Source organism: Ambystoma mexicanum, chromosome 11, assembly GCF_040938575.1.
Source record: "Ambystoma mexicanum isolate Mex_15411 chromosome 11, UKY_AmexF1_1, whole genome shotgun sequence".
Lineage (NCBI taxonomy): Eukaryota > Metazoa > Chordata > Amphibia > Caudata > Ambystomatidae > Ambystoma > Ambystoma mexicanum.
Genome location: NC_090934.1, coordinates 230,667,042 through 230,685,948, shown reverse-complemented (window position 1 = coordinate 230,685,948; position 18,907 = coordinate 230,667,042). Strand labels below are relative to the sequence as shown.

The window sequence follows — 18,907 nt, the reverse complement described above, 5'->3', positions numbered from 1 at the left end:
CCCCCCTGCCCCTCATCTCTTGTCAACTCTCCGGCTCTACCAGAAATGTCATCAGACCAAGTACGATAGTTGCTTGTCTGTCTCATCTCCTATCCCCCTCGGCCCCACCCCTCTCCTCCATATCTTTGTCATAGCTCTTGCACTATCTGAAATGTCGCCAGGCCTAGTACGATAGTAATTTCACATTCTTAATGTCTCAAGACCTTGTAAGAATGTCATTGTATTTTTCCCTTGCTCCCTCCCTTGCCTTGAAGCTCTTTGAAACACATTGGGCCTAATTACAAGATGTGCGGAATGGGTTTAACGGCGCCGCTAATGGTGCTGACGCCGTTAAACCCACTATGCACAATTACGAGGTACCCTCGCGGGACCCGCTCTGGACGTCTGGTTTTACCAGACGTCCAGAGCGGGTCCCGCGAGGGGACCAGGGAGCAGGGAGCTAACAACGGGCCGGTCGTAATCGGCCCGCTATTAGCTCCCGCATCCATTCCCATTGAGCCCTATGGGGGCTCAAATGGGAATGGGGAAGGTCTGGGCCCGGGTTCCCTGAAGGAGGAATTACCGGGCCCTCCGAACTCGGAAATTCCCCATTCAGGGAACCCGGACCTGATTTTGGAGGCAGCCATGGCGCCAATAGCGCCATGGCTACCTCCAAAGTCGTAATGAGGCCCATTGTGTAAAGGCGCTATATAAATAAACTATCAATCAATCAACTCTCCCAAACCCTGGGAAGGCAATAGTGCCCCACCCTCTCCCCCACTGCCAGGATTTTGTAGAAATCTGGGATTTTCACCCCAGCACCCCCATTTATCTCCCTGCCGCCTCCCTTCCCCGCCCAACACATTCCCCATCACTTCCCCACCATTCAAACCAGTGGAGTAACTTTGCTGAAAATGTTGAGGGGGACATGGCATCTGAAGAAAAGGTGCCCCAGCCAAATGAATGGTGACAAGATGGTGCGCCATGAAAGTTGGGGGGGGGGACAAACACCCCTGTGCCCCCCTAAAATTACGCCCATGATTTAAACTGACACACAAACTCACTGACATTTGTCCTCTCCTCTCCTCTGCCCTCCTCCCATTCCCACCACAAACATTTCCCTCCTCTCCCACACAGAGAGGCACTCACACACATACACTCACAAACACACACTTGCACACATACACACCAAAAAGAACACTTACCTCTCACTCCCATGACTTCCTTCACCTGGCCTTGCCTGCCAGCCCCTGCGTGCAATCGTGTGAGACAGGAGCGTGACAGATCGATTTAGAAAGACGACTCTGAGCGGTCTCAGAGCAGTCTTCCCAAATGTATCTCTTTTTAAATCGAAAAATAATAAAAAGGTTTTTTGTTCAATACCACTGACTCGTACCGCAACGTCTGCACACTAGAGTCCCTTCTCAAAACAGCCAGTTAAGGATCCTGTAATTTGTAATTGGGCATTTATAACGCGCTTAATACCCAGCTGTTTCTAAGCGTGGAGCCGTGGATCAAACCTGTGTTGCTCCACGTTGTCTTGCTTCCAAAGCGAGTGTGTTGCCCCTGGGTTTTCCGCCCGGCCCCTGGGACAGTCTTATTTTCTGTGTCGCCTCCTTTAGGTAATTCTGCTTGTTAGCAGCCCTTGAGCCACCGCCTCTGCTGGGCCAACTCCGTACCATAAACACTGATACTCAGGGCATTGGGGCCATCTCTACTGTCGAGTCCACACTCATTCCTACACTGATGTACTGGGGACCCCAGCGCGGTTTCCTCTAGTATGCTTCAATTTAGAGGCCTTGGAATAGCTGCCCCTGAAAGTGTAAGGGTGGGCATTGGCGTGTTGTTCCACCTTCCCCCATACTACCCTCCCATTGATAACAGCAGTAGTTTGCTGATATCCTGCACATTAGGATTTCCACAATTTATTTATTTATTTGCATTTGCATTGCGCACAACTGCCCTCGGGCATCGTTAGGCGCACAATAGGCGTTACAAATCACGGATTACAGCTGGAGGTTCCGATTTTTTTGCCAAGTACCCAATCATTGCAAAGTAACCTAACAGTAGCTGCTCGGATCAGATTTGGGATTCCAGCAGGGAAAGCGTTGAACTCTCCCTGAACCCTCTTTTACTTTATTTACAGTCTTTACCCGGATGACTGCTAAAGCCCGGTCACCTGATCCAGCCAACAGGTCACCTCCTTACCGTTCACCCTCCTTGCGGAAACCTCAGGGTATTACTGCGCTGGAAAAGTGCAAGCATCGAGCTAACAGACTTACTTGATGTTCCGCTATCTTGCCCACAGTTCAGTGCTGTGTCTGATCTGCATGGGTCACCTTGGGGGAAGGGAGAGAAAATACTAGAATTAGAGAGAACTCGGCCTGTGATCGGGGTTGTTGCCCCTTGATACCAGAACTTCACTGACAGAAGGTTTTGGAAGAGAAAGTCATGCAATGCCATAGAGGTTATTTTCTAAGACCTCGTCAATTTCACAGAGGGGGGCCTGTTGCAGTAAGTTCAAAAGGTCCCCTCTGTGTAATGTTTTTAATTTGCATTAAGAAGTGCAAAAGGAGGAGGTAAAAACAGGCGGAATTGCAGCCAGCATTTACAGGAATCCGCCTGCATTAAGCAGGTGCAAAAAGCAGGCAGATTCCAGAGGAATCCAACGAATTACCTCCAGCATGAAAATCAGATGATGGCAGTAAGTTATTTGGGTTTGTATGGCGGAGCTGAAGCAGTAATTCCCCTCGGTGCCCCGTACAAATCAATGAAAATGAGGCAGCAAATAAAAAAGTGCAAAGGTTTAGATTTCCACACATGATTTTTATATTCCGGCATAACAATAATGACATTCCACGGCTCCATGGATCATTCACTTTTATTGGGGGAAGTCGGAATCCTTCCGTGTTTTAAATTGCGTGGGCTGTGGATGCAAACATCCAATATTCAGGGGAGAATCCTTTCAGAATCCCCCACATTTCCATTTTTACAATTATGAGAGCAAAACAGTGGAGCGTCCCCGTCATCTTTGTAAGTGACTGATTGTGGTACAAAGTGGTGCTAAAATGTAAGCGTCAGTGAACCCCGCCAAACCGATCTCGCGGGACGAGCTGAATATCAGCCTTAATATACGTCATGCCTGTAAAGCCATGGTGGGCCCACTGACAGCCCAAAATCCCTCCTAAAGCTCGTTAGAAATTAGACATGCGAGACATGCATCAGTGGGACAATTAGAGTGCCAGAATGTCCCTAAGGGTTTCGGCTGGCCAATCAGAGCCCCCAATTCCCTGGGGAGATTTGGAGGGCTGAGGAAATGGCCTGATCATGTCCTGGTTCTCCTTGAGTTGTGCTTGGCTTCAGGAGGGAGCAATAGGGCTGATACAAAGAGGCAGAGGGCAGGAGAGCCTGAACAGCACCCACCAAGAATGTTTTACATCGAATGCATTTCCATCAAATTATTTAGCATCAAACAAATATGCATCAAATGCATTTCTTTGTTCTTTTTTGGGCTCAAAAAGAAGTGCAATAAGGGCTGCGCCCTGGCAAACACCCCCACAAATGAAGCACTGGCAGCAGGAAGCAAATGAAGAGGGCGATGTGGGCAGCAGGTGCTACAGGAGGTGGTGGAAAAGGAGCCAGATGCAGTTCAGAGGGAAGCAAATGAGGAGCAAGAGGAAGACTAGGAGGTGGAGAAAGTGTGGCAGCCAGAGAAAGGGGGGTGATGAGGAGGCTGATGGAGCTGACACTGGTGGCCCCTGTCCTGTGTGTGTGTGGGGGGGGGCAGGTTAGAGGAGGGAGCAAGCAAAAAAGCCCTGCACCCAACACATTTTATCCTGGGCCATTCCTGGGTGTGGCAGTACTTCCCACTGCATGATGAGAAAGAACAGGCAGAGGCGGTTGTGTTAAAGCTCTGCAAAAAAGACTGAGCATTATGCTTTGGGCACAATTGTAATGGGAACACCAATGCGTCTGACGTCATAGACATCACAGCATATATAAAGTAACGAAAACTAGATGGCGGTTCTTTTTGAAACACAGATCGCCACGAAAAAAGGCCCATTTGGACTGGGATTTATATACTGAAGTAAGTAGTCAGGTTAAGGATTGATTAAGGAAACCTGGATTGTTTTGATGTTAGAAGATAGATTCAGAGATTGGTTTGGATGATGTTATGGAATTCTTAAGATGTTGGTGCTGTGTCCTTTTTAGATATTTGTCAAGCACCTTTTGAGTGAAGCGCTATTGAAAGCAGACTAAATCTTAGCACTATTCACGTGCGAAAATCAGGTAAAGAGTGTCCTCACCAACACAGGGGTGACTTTTTGGTGAAGGGTTGCGCCATGGTTTGGCTAAACGTGTGTTGTTGTAAGTATTTGTTAGTTTTTTTGACCCTTTAGGAGAATTTGGAGTGGGATTGATCCCATATGACTTTGAGCAACAGAAGGAGTATGAATTGACATTCAAGAGTAGAATTTACCATTGGCTGTTCCATTAAGGTAATAAAAGGGTCCATCATAAGAGCTGAACTGAAGAGTGTGATGATGCTTTAGAATAGGTCTATCCTCAGTTCATATTCATATAATTGTGCAGGGCGATAACCCTCTCGGAATGGACTTATGAATCAAGCTTTCAGGTGGACACACAATGAACCAATTGAGTGAGGAAAAGATTTACATTCAGAATCAAGGAAACCTGGTAATTATGACACACTTTGGTTTTATTTTAGTAGCCTATATATTAGAGCTTTGTGGTGGGGTTTGACTGGTGCAATGAATAACTAACCTTGGTACACCAGGGCATCTATCCAGGTATAGTTGTTAATACACACGCTTTGGTTGGTTTGGTGATGGCAACATGTGTGTAGTGGTAATGGCATGTATTAATACACAAAACATAACAAGGTCGAGCACTAAGCACAAGGTGCTGAATAACCTGGCAACAGTTATATTATTTTAGTAGTAATTATTCCGTGTATATATTTTTCTTTTTCCTCTCACCTCAACCCATTTATGGTCTGGCATTTGGTCTGTATGTTTTATTATTTGTTGTTAATTTTATTTGATTATGGAATTATGCTGTGCAGTTTTTCTGTGATATTTTATCATTTTATAATGGTCTTGTAATATAATACAAATTATGATCAAACACGATGGATATGTGAACATATATTTTGTCATGTTTTATATTTTTTTTAAAATGTTTTGTTAAAACATGGATCTATTTGTTGGCACTGTAGCCTTGGTGAGCACCTTTTTGAGAAGGTCGAAACACTTGTTGGCAAACAAGTAAAAGAACATATGCACAAACAACTGAATTTGTCAGCTTCTGTGAAATAATTATCTAGCCCACTAATGTTGTATGAATAAGGTGTGGCACAAGTGGTCCAGTGTCCTGTCATTTTGTATGTGTAGCGACATCGAGTTAGTGTCACTTCATTGGACCAATTCTAGCCTGTACCTTCAAATTAGAAATAATACAGTTTTAAGACTGATTAGAATTAACAAATTGTTTCATAATTGGGAGGGAGATGCTTAGTGGAGTACATACCCAGTTTACCTTGAATTCTAGGTTGAAGCATTAGGATGAAGTAGAAGAACTATGTCAAAGGGGAAGGACTTTGATGAAGGAATGTGATGAAGACAATTATTCAGGTGAAGGACTACGATTCTGGACTGTGAGGAAGGAGAAGGGCTGGGGTGAACATCAATGGAGAAGGAACATCATGAAGGAAAATAACTATGATCAAGGATGAGGGCCAAATAAAAGGAGAGGGACTATGATGAAAGCTATGATGAAGGATTATTGCAAAGGACAAGGACAATAATGAAGCACCATGATGAAGAAATATGATGAGGGAGAAGTATTATGATGAAGGACTATGAAGAAGGGGAGGAACTAGGACTAAAGACTATGCTGAAAAAGTGCTAGGGGTTAGGATTTTGATGGAGAACTGGGATGATGAACCATGACATAGGACTATAATGAATAAGGGCTGGAATGAAAGGCTATGATGAAGAAGGACTCTGAGGAAGGACAATGATGACTCAGAAGTACTGTCATCAAAGAATAGGATGAAAAACTGGTGAGGAGGACTAGGATGGACTGTGATAAAGGTGAAAGGCTATGCCAAAGGACTATGATGATGGACTATGACAAAAGAAAAGGACTGTGACAATAATAAAGGGGAGGACTAAGACAAAGGAAAAGGAATTTGATGAAGCACTGTATCGGAAGAGAAAAACTAGGACAAAGAACTATAATGAATAAGGGATATGATCATGGAGAAGGACTTTGATGAAGTTGTATGATAAAGTAGAAGGATTTGGGCAAAGAACTATGATGAAGAAGAGTTACTGTACGAAAGGACCAGTTCAAAAGTCTGGGAAAATGCTCAAAGTCTACAAGACTATGCATAAGGTCCTAAAATGAAGGAAAATGACTAGAGAAAATGGTTCTGATGACAGAGAAGGACTATGATGAAACAGATGATAATGGAAAATTACTATGATGAAGCAGGAGGACAAGGACAAATGAAAATGACTGACTACACAAAGGACTATGACAGGGGCAAATGATTATGAGAAAGGCTATGGTGAAAGGGTGATGATGGAGAAGGACTACGACGAAGGACTGTGATGAAGGAGGAGGACCAGGACAATGAGAAGATCTTTGACACAGGACTATGATAAAGTTGCTGGGCCATGATGAAGGATTATGGTGAAGGATGGTTAAAATGATCTGGAAAACTCCAGTTGAAGTAGAAATGAGAGGCTGGGAAATCCGGCAATCAATAATGGAAATATTCAAAGTGAAAGGCAACACCCGTTCTATTGACAATCCACCATAAAGTTTGGACAGAATACAAGCATTGAATCTTGCGACTCTCAAAGGCTCTCATACAGAGCAACAGATTCTAAGGCAAGATTTCATCATCACTGATGTCATACTTCAATCTTGGTTACAAAAACCTACGGGGCATAGGGATTTATTGAGGGACTTGAAAACATATATATATTATATATGGGTTATGCTTCCAATTGGCTATGACATATCTGATGGCTCCAACTGGGACCACCTCTAAATTGATAATGGTAAATACATGGCATCTGTAAAATATATGATTGGTTAATGCAACATGTACCCGGCGGCCTAGCACTGAGGGCTTTCATTGGTTGGCATGTTACTGACCAGCCTTGAGCAACTGACAGGTCATCAACACATGAGCCAAAATGGGAGTAGGGGGCGAGAGGTCCGCGGACTGCTTTCCTTTCAATATAAAAAAGATACTATCCCTTATTCCTAGGCCATGAGCCAGGGTGATTCCTCGGAAGTTGGCCTTGCCTGGCGCCCTTCGTCTGGGAATATGCATTAGGAGTAAGGCAGGTGCTCTATCTGTGTCTGGGGCTAATGAATGGATGTTGTTCTTCAAGTTGGGTCACATGTGTTGGGACCATGCTCCATTTATTGAGGATTTAGATAATATAAGTGAAACTGTTACTACTTTCTTCACCACTATAGACTTGTTTGGTCCGTTCCCTATGAAGGTTTTAGCTTATAATTATCCTGCTCCTGGCCTTAAAAAATGGGTTATTCTCTCAATGTTAGAAAAATATGGCTCATGCCTTAGGAATTATTATCTTGTGGTCTCTCAGAGCCATCCAGAACCTCCTTAATTTCTCGGTAATCTTGGCTTGCGCGTTGCATCGCTACTGTCTGTGCCATGCACGGATCTGTATTTTGGTGAATTCAGCATTTTGGGTTTTAATGAAGCCTTGAGGACTCTCCTTTACTTCAATACATGTTGCTGCTTCCATTTCGGAAAAGATGCTTGCTCAGACTGTCGCGTTTCTATGTTAGTGAGCTATATACATATGTTGTTCATGTTGCATTCAGCTTATGCATTGCTTAAGTTAGAATTCTTCATGTCTAGCTAGGTGGATGCTATTGATACTCTTCGTGTATAAATGCATATTTGACCGAGTGTTCCTTCTTCATGGTGAGTGCATATTTGCTTCATGTCTATTCGATGCGTGTGTATGGTTCTATCGTCTGCCTAGTCCTTCTCACCATCTTTAGCTCACATCATGCTCATCATTTGTTGCACCTGCCTGGGATATGGGCAGTATTGTTGCCTCGGTGAATAACATTTCTCACCTGGGTGGTATTGGCCTGGGGGAGGGGCATTCGTTATGGATGACATATTCATCTGTCCCTCAACAGGACAATGAGTGGGGTGAACAACTTTAATGAAGAAGAAGAACTAGAAAAAAGTACTATGATCAAGGACTAGAGTTAAGTATTGTGGTGAAAGAGGAGGACAATGATGAAGGATTACGATTGGGATGAAGCACTATGATATAGGAGTAGGACTATGATGAAGAACTATAGTAAATGGCTATGGTAAAGGATTATGAAAAAAGAGAAAGAGTAGGATGAAGGACTATGATTAAGGAAAAGAATTCTGGTGAAGGACTATGACAAAGAAGAAGGACTATAATGAAGGACTATAATGAACTTTGTAAAAGCAAAATGTCTGTGATGAAGGACTAGGAAGAAGGACAACGGTGAAGTAGCAGGACTATGACGAAGGACTATGTGAAAGGAGAAGGGCTATGATGATGAAGGACTATGATGAAGGTCTAAGAAGAAGGACTATGACAAAGATGGGCTTGGATGAAGAGCTGTGATTAAGGAGAAGGGCAATGACTAAGGATTATAACACGGAGAAAAACTAAGACAAAGTAAAAGGACCATGATGAAGGAGAAGGACCAGGACAAAGGAGAATGACTATGCCAAATTAGAAGAACTATTATGATGTAAATGGACTATGATGAAGGACTGTGATGTAGGAGAAGAACTATGAAGATGGGCTTTTATTAAGGACTATGACAAAAGAGAAGGACTATGACTGAACGACTATGACGAAGGAGAAGAATTAAGATGAAGGACTATGACAAAGGAGAAGGATTATGACCAAGGGCTATGATAAAGGATTATGATGATAAAGTAGGACTAGTGCAGATGTCTATGGTGAAGAAAGAAGAGGATGAAAAATGCAGAGGACCATCATAACTAAGGATTATGGCAAAGCAGAAGGATTATGACCAAGGCAAAGGAAGAAGAAGAAGGACTATACTGGATGATAAGAACTCTGTTGAAGAACTAGTAAAAGAACGATGAGTGCGTGGACATTCAATTATAATCTGAGATACAGCTAATGCAGGCCGATAGCATTGCCAAATGCCACGCTATTAAAACATATTGATTCTCAGAACTTTCCTTTATTTCCCCTTACTGCAGCAATGTATTGGCTGCAAGGTGGTGCTAATACACAGCCATATGTGCCAAACCAATAGCTGGTTCATTGTCCAGTGCATCGCGCAGCCTTTACACTTCCTATGACATTAGTCTTGGAAACATGCGGGTAATGCGTCACCCAGAAGCCAAATCTAAAAATTGGTATCAGCCACTGAAAGAAGACACGTGCAACAGTTAGAAGTGGTATTTTACAATGACTGAAGTCTCTGGATGTCTTTGAAGCGCCATGTTCAGTAGTTCTTATCAGAATTCAAAGGCTTCTGGAAAGGCTTATCTGAAGCATTGCCTGCATTACCCGAGTAATCTAGGAATCTGCAGTATACTGCCAAGACTGCCAATGATGCCCAAACTGTTGGAGCTCCCTCTATTGAGAACCGACACAACCCAAAGCCCTGTTTTCTGGGATGGCTCCACTCAGGTCTGCCCCCAACCACATTTTAGCTCACTGTGCCTTTCGCAGAGGAGAAAAATCAGTTTGCACCTCAGTGTGGTCCTGCCCACAAGGACAGACTGCACTGAAATTCCAGGCAATTCTGGAAAATGGCATCAACAGCAACCCTAGACACACGTGTCTGCTTTGTCGCGCACCCTCAGTGTGTTATGTTATGTTCTATATATATTTATATATGTGTTGAAGCTTCATCTATTTAGGCAGAGAGCAAGGGGGCCACACCTGGATCACCCTTCTAATTGAAAAATGAAACCCTAAGCATTCCAAATATGTCCAAATTGTGAGAAACCCTCTACTGAGAACAAACACAGGAATATACCATATTCTATGGGATGAGTCCCCTTCAGGAGGGTCTAAACAAGTTGTCAAAATTGTGAGAAACCCTCTACTGAGAACAAACACAGGAATATACCACATTCTGTGGGATGAGTCCCCTTCAGGAGAACAAACACAGGAATATACCACATTCTATGGGATGAGTCCCCTTCAGAAGGGTCTAAGCAAGTTTTCCAAATTGTGAGACACTCTCTACTGAGAACAAACACAGGAATATACCACATTCTATGGGATGAGTCCCCTTCAGGAGAGTCTAACCAAGTTGTCCAAATTGTGAGAAACCCTCTACTGAGAACAAACACAGGAATATACCACATTCTATGGGATGAGTCCCCTTCAGGAGGGTCTAACCAAGTTGTCCAAATTGTGAGAAACCCTCTACTGAGAACAAACACAGGAATATACCGCATTCTATGGGATGAGTCCCCTTCAGGAGGGTCTAAACAAGTTGTCCAAATTGTGAGAAACCCTCTACTGAGAACAAACACAGGAATATACCACATTCTATGGGATAAGTCCCCTTCAGGAGGGTCTAAGCAAGTTTTCCAAATTGTGAGAAACTCTCTACTGAGAACAAACACAGGAATATACCACATTCTATGGGATGAGTCCCCGTCAGGAGGGTCTAACCAAGTTGTCCAAATTGCGAGAAACCCTCTACTGAGAACAAACACAGGAATATACCACATTCTATGGGATGAGTCCCCTTCAGGATGGTCTAAACAAGTTGTCCAAATTGTGAGAAACCCTCTACTGAGAACAAACACAGGAATATACCACATTCTATGGGATGAGTCCCCTTCAGGAGGGTCTAAACAAGTTTTCGCACACTCTACCTTTCTGAGAGGAGAAATGTTAATTTGCATATCAGAGTGGTGCGACAAGGCCACTCCACCAGTAGCATGTTAGGCAGTTCTCAGCCGCACAAAAGGACCGACTGCAGTTCACACATAACTTGATCACCCACGAAGGTCAAGCTGTCTTACTCAGGAGGGTCTACAACCACATTTTAGCTCACTGTACCCTTCCCAGAGGAGAAATATGAATACACATTTCATTATGGACCTGCCCATAAGGACAGTCCAGTTCCAAATAGGGAGGGATTTTTCCTCTGAACGACAGCACCACCCAGACACATGTTGCTGCCTGGTTGGTCAATAAAAGTTACAATGGCACAGCCACAAAATCAGTCTTTGAAGCAACCTATGCTCAGAACACAGCGGTGGCTGTGAGTGGGATGCATTGGAGGGCAGGGGTTTCCCTCAGGCCGAAAATACATTACTGACGGATTCTTTAGAGGGCGTGGCCATTGAAGAAGTCAACACACATACTCCGGGCCCAGGTCTCACAATTTAAATCTGTACTGTATTTTGTATGTAAACACAACCGACCTCAAGACAGAAGAGCTATCCTCCAGGTGCACAGTTATTTCAGCCTCTGGCTTGATGACATCAGCATTACCCTGCAGGGAACACAGGTATTCCAGAGGCGTGCTTAAAAGCAGTAGACCCATGTCTCAGCTCGCACAGTCCTTAATGGCGCTGCCCTCAGACAGCAGAGGTATCCTGCAAGTATAACAGCGATTAATGCCTCAAACCTTAGACGCCGCCCACTGTGCCATTCCTGTTTCGCCGCATTTGGTGAAACGGCAATTTTCCTGGCTTTTATACTGTGTTTTTTAGCGGGGTGGGATAACATTTGCATAAAATATTGATCTTTATGATAGTGGGTGGTCAGAAAAGGTTGGTGGGTAGGGAGGTAGGGTGACCTGTCTCCCATAATGAAAGCTGCAAAAATGTGGTAAAACAGCCAGGGCGACCAGATGTCCCTGATCGGATGCAAAGGTTTTCGCATAACGTTCCCACGTGCTTGGATCTTTCATAATTCACACAGCGGCACTACCCTTGCAGTTATGCTCATCTCTTACTCAGCCGAGTTACTCCTCAGGTTGGGGAGATGTTACAGGCTTAGGCCTCAAACATTAGAGATATTCATCAGGTTAGACAGATATTACAGGCTGGGGCGTGTGATAGCAAGGCTGTGCATGTTATCACACAGCAAAGCACACCTGGGCCTTCTTAAACAGGAGAGCTAGCTCTTGGGTTGCATGAGACACCTCCCACAGGAGTAACTTCTTAAGCGGAACAGTCCCTACAGGCTCACAGTGATAAAGGCAAGCTATCCCTACATGGTCACAGGTTGTACAGGCTCAGACAAACAACAGAGCTTCCCTTCTAGTTCTATGGATCATACAGGCTTAGTCCTCTGACCGGAGACATTTCCCTATTTGGTGGACTGAGGTCTCCGATAGCAGAGCTGCCCCTCAATGTATCTTATAGGCCTGAGCCAAGCTGTCCTTCAGAACATGACTATGTCCTATGCTTATGTATTAGAACTGTGCATTAGATCAGTCATCACAAAAACGTTTTCCAAGCGTTTTTTTAAGGTTATCCATATTTCAGAGATTGATTTTATAAATATGCTTAATGTAACCCCGCCCTCCCCCAGCACCCCAGGCTACACAGACCTGACAGGCTGATGTCTCAGACAGCCATGCTAACCCTCAGATTACAAAGGTTTTGCAGATCAGAGATGACAGAGCCAAGGTGTAGGCTACAGAACCCAGAGTCTTGCAGGCTAAGGTCCTAGAAAGTGGCAAGACCTCTCAGGCTACGCCCACTCCCCCAGGACAGAACTATAGCTATCACACAGTGCAGATAGTCGCACACGTTTAGGCCTCTATGCGTATGCCTATCTGGTAGAGGAGGCCCAGACAGCAGAGCCATCCCTCACATCACTCCCTATCCTCAGGCATTGTTCTGGTAGAGGAGGCCCAAACAGCAGAGCCATCCCTCACATCACTCCCTATCCTCAGGCATTGTTCTGGTAGAGGAGGCCCAGACAGCAGAGCCATCCCTCACATCACTCCCTATCCTCAGGCATTGTTCTGGTAGAGGAGGCCCAAACAGCAGAGCCATCCCTCACATCACTCCCTATCCTCAGGCATTGTTCTGGTAGAGGAGGCCCAGACAGCAGAGCCATCCCTCACATCACTCCCTATCCTCAGGCATTGTTCTGGTAGAGGAGGCCCAAACAGCAGAGCCATCCCTCACATCACTCCCTATCCTCAGGCATTGTTCTGGTAGAGGAGGCCCAGACAGCAGAGCCATCCCTCACATCACTCCCTATCCTCAGGCATTGTTCTGGTAGAGGAGGCCCAAACAGCAGAGCCATCCCTCACAGCACGCCCTATCCTCAGGCATTGTTCTGGTAGAGGAGGCCCAAACAGCAGAGCCATCCCTCACATCACTCCCTATCCTCAGGCATTGTTCTGGTAGAGGAGGCCCAAACAGCAGAGCTATCCCTCACAGCACGCCCTATCCTCAGGCATTGTTCTGGTAGAGGAGGCCCAAACAGCAGAGCTATCCCTCACAGCACGCCCTATCCTCAGGCATTGTTCTGGTAGAGGAGGCCCAAACAGCAGAGCCATCCCTCACATCACTCCCTATCCTCAGGCATTGTTCTGGTAGAGGAGGCCCAAACAGCAGAGCCATCCCTCACAGCACGCCCTATCCTCAGGCATTGTTCTGGTAGAGGAGGCCCAAACAGCAGAGCCATCCCTCACATCACTCCCTATCCTCAGGCATTGTTCTGGTAGAGGAGGCCCAAACAGCAGAGCCATCCCTCACATCACTCCCTATCCTCAGGCATAGTTCTGGTAGAGGAGGCCCAAACAGCAGAGCCATCCCTCACATCACTCCCTATCCTCAGGCATTGTTCTGGTAGAGGAGGCCCAAACAGCAGAGCTATCCCTCACAGCACGCCCTATCCTCAGGCATTGTTCTGGTAGAGGAGGCCCAGACAGCAGAGCTATCCCTCACAGCACGCCCTATCCTCAGGCATTGTTCTGGTAGAGGAGGCCCAGACAGCAGAGCTATCCCTCACATCACTCCCTATCCTCAGGCATTGTTCTGGTAGAGGAGGCCCAGACAGCAGAGCTATCCCTCACATCACTCCCTATCCTCAGGCATTGTTCTGGTAGAGGAGGCCCAGACAGCAGAGCTATCCCTCACAGCACGCCCTATCCTCAGGCATTGTTCTGGTAGAGGAGGCCCAGACAGCAGAGCTATCCCTCACAGCACGCCCTATCCTCAGGCATTGTTCTGGTAGAGGAGGCCCAGACAGCAGAGCTATCCCTCACAGCACGCCCTATCCTCAGGCATTGTTCTGGTAGAGGAGGCCCAGACAGCAGAGCTATCCCTCACAGCACGCCCTATCCTCAGGCATTGTTCTGGTAGAGGAGGCCCAGACAGCAGAGCTATCCCTCACAGCACGCCCTATCCTCAGGCATTGTTCTGGTAGAGGAGGCCCAGACAGCAGAGCTATCCCTCACATCACTCCCTATCCTCAGGCATTGTTCTGGTAGAGGAGGCCCAGACAGCAGAGCTATCCCTCACAGCACGCCCTATCCTCAGGCATTGTTCTGGTAGAGGAGGCCCAGACAGCAGAGCTATCCCTCACAGCACGCCCTATCCTCAGGCATTGTTCTGGTAGAGGAGGCCCAGACAGCAGAGCTATCCCTCACATCACTCCCTATCCTCAGGCATTGTTCTGGTAGAGGAGGCCCAGACAGCAGAGCTATCCCTCACAGCACGCCCTATCCTCAGGCATTGTTCTGGTAGAGGGGTGGTCTGGTAGAGGACTCCATTCCTAAGCATTGCTGAACTGAGAAAACATCCTCGCTGCATATTGCTGACATGCACTGTGCTGCTGAATGGACGCTCTTTAACTGGCGGAACCTGGGAGTAAGGGCGGCCAGCTTGAATCTCTCAGCACAAACGTCTCAAGGCAATGCTTTTTAATTTAAAACACTCTTTATGGCATTTGTAACAACAAACTGAAAAACAATCTCAACATTCCCTCCCATACTCTTCCCCCCATCACCTCTAACCCTCCATTCATTTGGCCGATTCTCCCATGACCCTTGTGGCACCTCGTCCCCATCTCCCACCTCTCCCCACTTCCCTTGAATAGCAGACCCTGCTCTTGAACACCTTCCACTGAGGTTCGCTCCATGACGTCTCCCTACCCGCCTCTCCCCCTCCGCCCCCCCCCTTCCTGCTGCCCCACCTCCTCCCATGTCTCATGGTGGTTTCAGGTCTTTAGATATGGATAAGTCTTTCAGCAGCTGACCCCAAACCGATGTTATGCGCCACAAGGCAATGTTAACATAGGCGTCGCACCTGAGGTGTTTGGTGAGACCACCACCTACCTTTCTCTCCTCGTGGGCCGGCCTTTCCGGGGATTCCGGCGCTGCCTTTCTCGCCTGCAGGGAGAGAAATCACAGCACTTTTCAGGGTTATTCCAGACCAGTACATTCTGTTTCAAAGCACTGTCCCAGCCTATATATCTCTGGGCCTCAGATGGAGCCCTGGCAATGGGAAGCATCCCTGAATACGCCAAGCAGTAAGCACTGTACCCCGTCTTATAAAACAAGGGAACTGAGGTGGCCTGTGGGCAGCCCCTCACAGTGCCACCAGCAATGGGCACCATGGGGAGTCATAATATGGCAATAACCGCCGAGCCGGCGGGCCAGTACCGCCTAAGGTAATGCCCCCGGGGAATGAAGTTGCCACTTTGTCTGGATTGGCCTAAATCCTTGCACCTTTCCACACAGGGTGCACATCGAGCATCAGCACAGACCAATCCTAAGGGTCCATTTCAAATGACACTACAGCTCAGATGTAATGTGTGTGAGGCGCAGGCGCGGCCGCATCCTGTAGCATCACGCAGATGGACTTGGACTTCTTCAATCTCTCATTCCCTCTCCCCATCCTCACCTAGCCCCGGTGCCAGGAATCTCAAGGTGCCCTTACCCAGCAAACCACATGGCACAAGCATGGCTTCATCGCCCAGTCGACTGCCACTTCTGCCCACTTTTCCCCACTCAATGTTCACAAAATGTGGCTACTCTCACCTTCCTCTTGACACGCTTGAGTACCAAGTAGACTGCCCACCAATCAGATGGGCCTGTGCTTTTCTGCCACCCTTCCCAACTGTTGAAATGGCAAAGGCCGTGCCAGCAGTATGTGTGCTTGGGTGAGCGGGGCGATCCCCAAATCCTCACTTGTGGGAGTGCTAATGTCTTAGTGACTGAATGACCTGGCAATTCGCCCTACTTGCTGTGCCTGTTATAATGCGTGCTCTTGGTCCTAACTTGCTTTCTGCATGTGATATTTCTCATCGGAGAATTATACAAACTAAGTCATCGTGCTAACTGTGCATTACGGACAAGACTTTGAGAGTTGTGGACATTTTCGAAAATATGGCGCTTGTTTTGTGATGTGTCCCTATGGATACAGAAATGCAATCCCTTGCCATAGCACACCCGTACCTGAACAGTAAAGTGCCATACGTATATGGTGGTTAGTGGTTGGGAAGAACACTGTTTTGAAAGAAAGAGTGTGGTAGCCAATGAGAGGAGACCCTTGGCATTCGGCCCATCCCACAGGAAGTGAACCATGAGACCGGAAGGACGGTGTCCCTTGAAATGGGAAATCATCCAGAATGTGTATGTCTATATATACACGCCTGCATTGGTTGGGCATTTTCTAAGAGGAAACCTGTTGGAACCTACAATTCAGTGCCAGTTTCCCAACTGCCTCTGTGCAAACCACCCTGCTCAGAAGTGAAGTGCTGGACTGGTCCATCTTGTTAGCGTCTTACATTGGTCATTTCACAGTCTTGATGCCCCTTCAGAGCTATATACGTTTTTACTAAGAGGTGCACTTGGGCACCTTTGCTCATTCGAACATTCTTTGCATGCCAACCATTCAACAAGGGCAACAGCTTGATTTGGCGCATTTATGCCAGCAACAGAGGGGGCAAGTTACTTGAGGAAGATTGACGAGGGGTCTATCTCCGGTTTTATGCCATTACCCATGTGGTGGCGGGTCAGCTTTCAAATGTACCTTGAAGGTGATTTCTCTCCACCTGCAGAGAAGTCTTGGCAGATATAGAGAGAATATAAGAGCACGTGGGCTGTCTATTGCATCAGGTGTCCAGGGCTTATGTTCTATGTGGGCAAAGCCATCAGAGAGAAACATATAAGGAGCGATTAACACACGTCGAGGACAAGATTCAAGAGCGCAGAGGCCTCACTGCTCACCTTTATCTGGAATCGAACTGCTCAGATACTGGGTCGCAATGGTGGATCTTGGAAACAGCGGTCGAAGACCAACGCCAGAGAAATGTTATTCGTGCACTGCCGCTGTAAGAGAGACGAATCTAGTGCCTAGGAGCTCATGTCTTCAATGAAATACTGGTCAATCTTTTTCAAGATGAATTATGTTGCTGGCTACATCATTGAGGATCAAATTTAAAATAAATAAATAAATGAGTATGTTTCCTGCGTATTGTAGGTTAGGATGAATAATTTGTCAGGTTAAAATACAGATGAGAACCCAACAAGATGATGAAGGTCTGGGGGATAATGTGCATCAAGCACGCCCTTTGGCCTACAGCACAGAGCTTCTATATGCACGTTTGTTCTACTTTAGTGCAGTGAGAATTCAGGTGCCCATTGCAAAATGGCGACTCATTTGCTATACACGGTGTTGTGTTAGAGGAGTGCACGATATAGCTGCTGTCGAGCAATAATTACCTATGTTTAATCCATGTCGTTTTTGGGAGACCACCTGACAAAAGCGCTATTTTCACTGGAAAGCTGTCCCTGAGCATTATTGGGTGAATAAAAGGCCCACATCAGATGGCGCTAGTTAGCATCTTAACCTACTTGGCAAGTCGTACGTGATTGTACTTATTGTGTTGTAAGTAAGATGGTGGATCTCTTAATGGTGGCATCAAACATCACTTGTGGAAATTACACATCAATAGAGGCCCAGGTAAAATCTTTTATGCACTGTTAGACTAGCTCTTTGCTGCTTAGTCCTGGCAGTAAAAGAGGTACAACTGGTTTTCTTTCTTCTACCTAGTGTGATTATGTAAATCATCTACGGGTGAGTTGCTATAGCCATTGGCCCTGCATTCCAGGGTGGGCAGGACTGGTAATGGCCCACCACTCTGGGTGAGGTAGGCTTGGGCGAGGTGAGGCCCTTGCGAGTGTTCAGCGCTATTATCCACCATGTTCATCCAGGAATGCATGGCTTATCAGTATTAGCACCCAAAACCTTTGTCCCGAGGTGTAATATTTTTTTTTAAATGGGAATTAGCAGCAGCAATGAAAGGTCACAGCCAATTTCCCATTAAAAATGTCAAAACCAAGATGGCCACCATAGGAAAAAGGAAAGGGACTAAATCCCTTTATTGTTTCCATTGCTCGCCATGACTGGGTGGGAGAGCAGTAGTGGACACCCTGGGGAGGCGCTCAGCTGTCTCAGAGAATTTAGGCAGTTTCTAGAAGATTCTGCCCCCATTGCCGCCCACCAGTCTGGCCAGATCCTTTCCCTCGGGTGTTATATGGTTTTACTAGAGGTTTTTAATTAATCATATTCTCTCTCGTTTACAGAGTGTAACCTCATTTGGAGTCTTCTTATTTCTTACCCGTGTTGCTTTTTAGCATGGGTCCATACATAAGTAGTTAGAATCGATATTCTAGAGAAAGGACCCGGCTCCTGAAAATGCTGAGCTAGAACTTTGCTCTCAGACTAATTGTTCAGGTTAAGTAAAGACGTGTCTACTCCCATTTGTCTGAATATATCTAATTTTAAAGTTGTGCTGGAGTTAATGACCTGGTCTCATTTTATTTAGAATGAGCAATCTGATGGGGCTACTGAAGAAAAGTCTTAGGCCACATTTTC

At 46.1% G+C, this 18,907-nt stretch overlaps 1 protein-coding gene across 5 annotated transcripts in view; it reads right to left on the bottom strand.

Annotated features, from left to right (window-relative positions):
* The window catches only part of LOC138503306 (ryncolin-1-like), a 171,672-nt gene that overhangs the window by 138,806 nt on the left and 13,959 nt on the right, over positions 1-18,907 (bottom strand). For 3 of the 5 annotated variants that reach the window (XM_069622915.1, XM_069622916.1, XM_069622919.1), the window contains exons 3-4: positions 15,361-15,414; positions 2,262-2,318 (exon numbers count right to left, since the gene is read on the bottom strand). In XM_069622915.1, the coding sequence (XP_069479016.1) occupies positions 2,262-2,318; positions 15,361-15,414 (111 nt within the window). The remainder of the gene's footprint in view (positions 1-2,261; positions 2,319-15,360; positions 15,415-18,907) is intronic. The other 2 variants (XM_069622918.1, XM_069622917.1) reach the window with 2 other exon arrangements.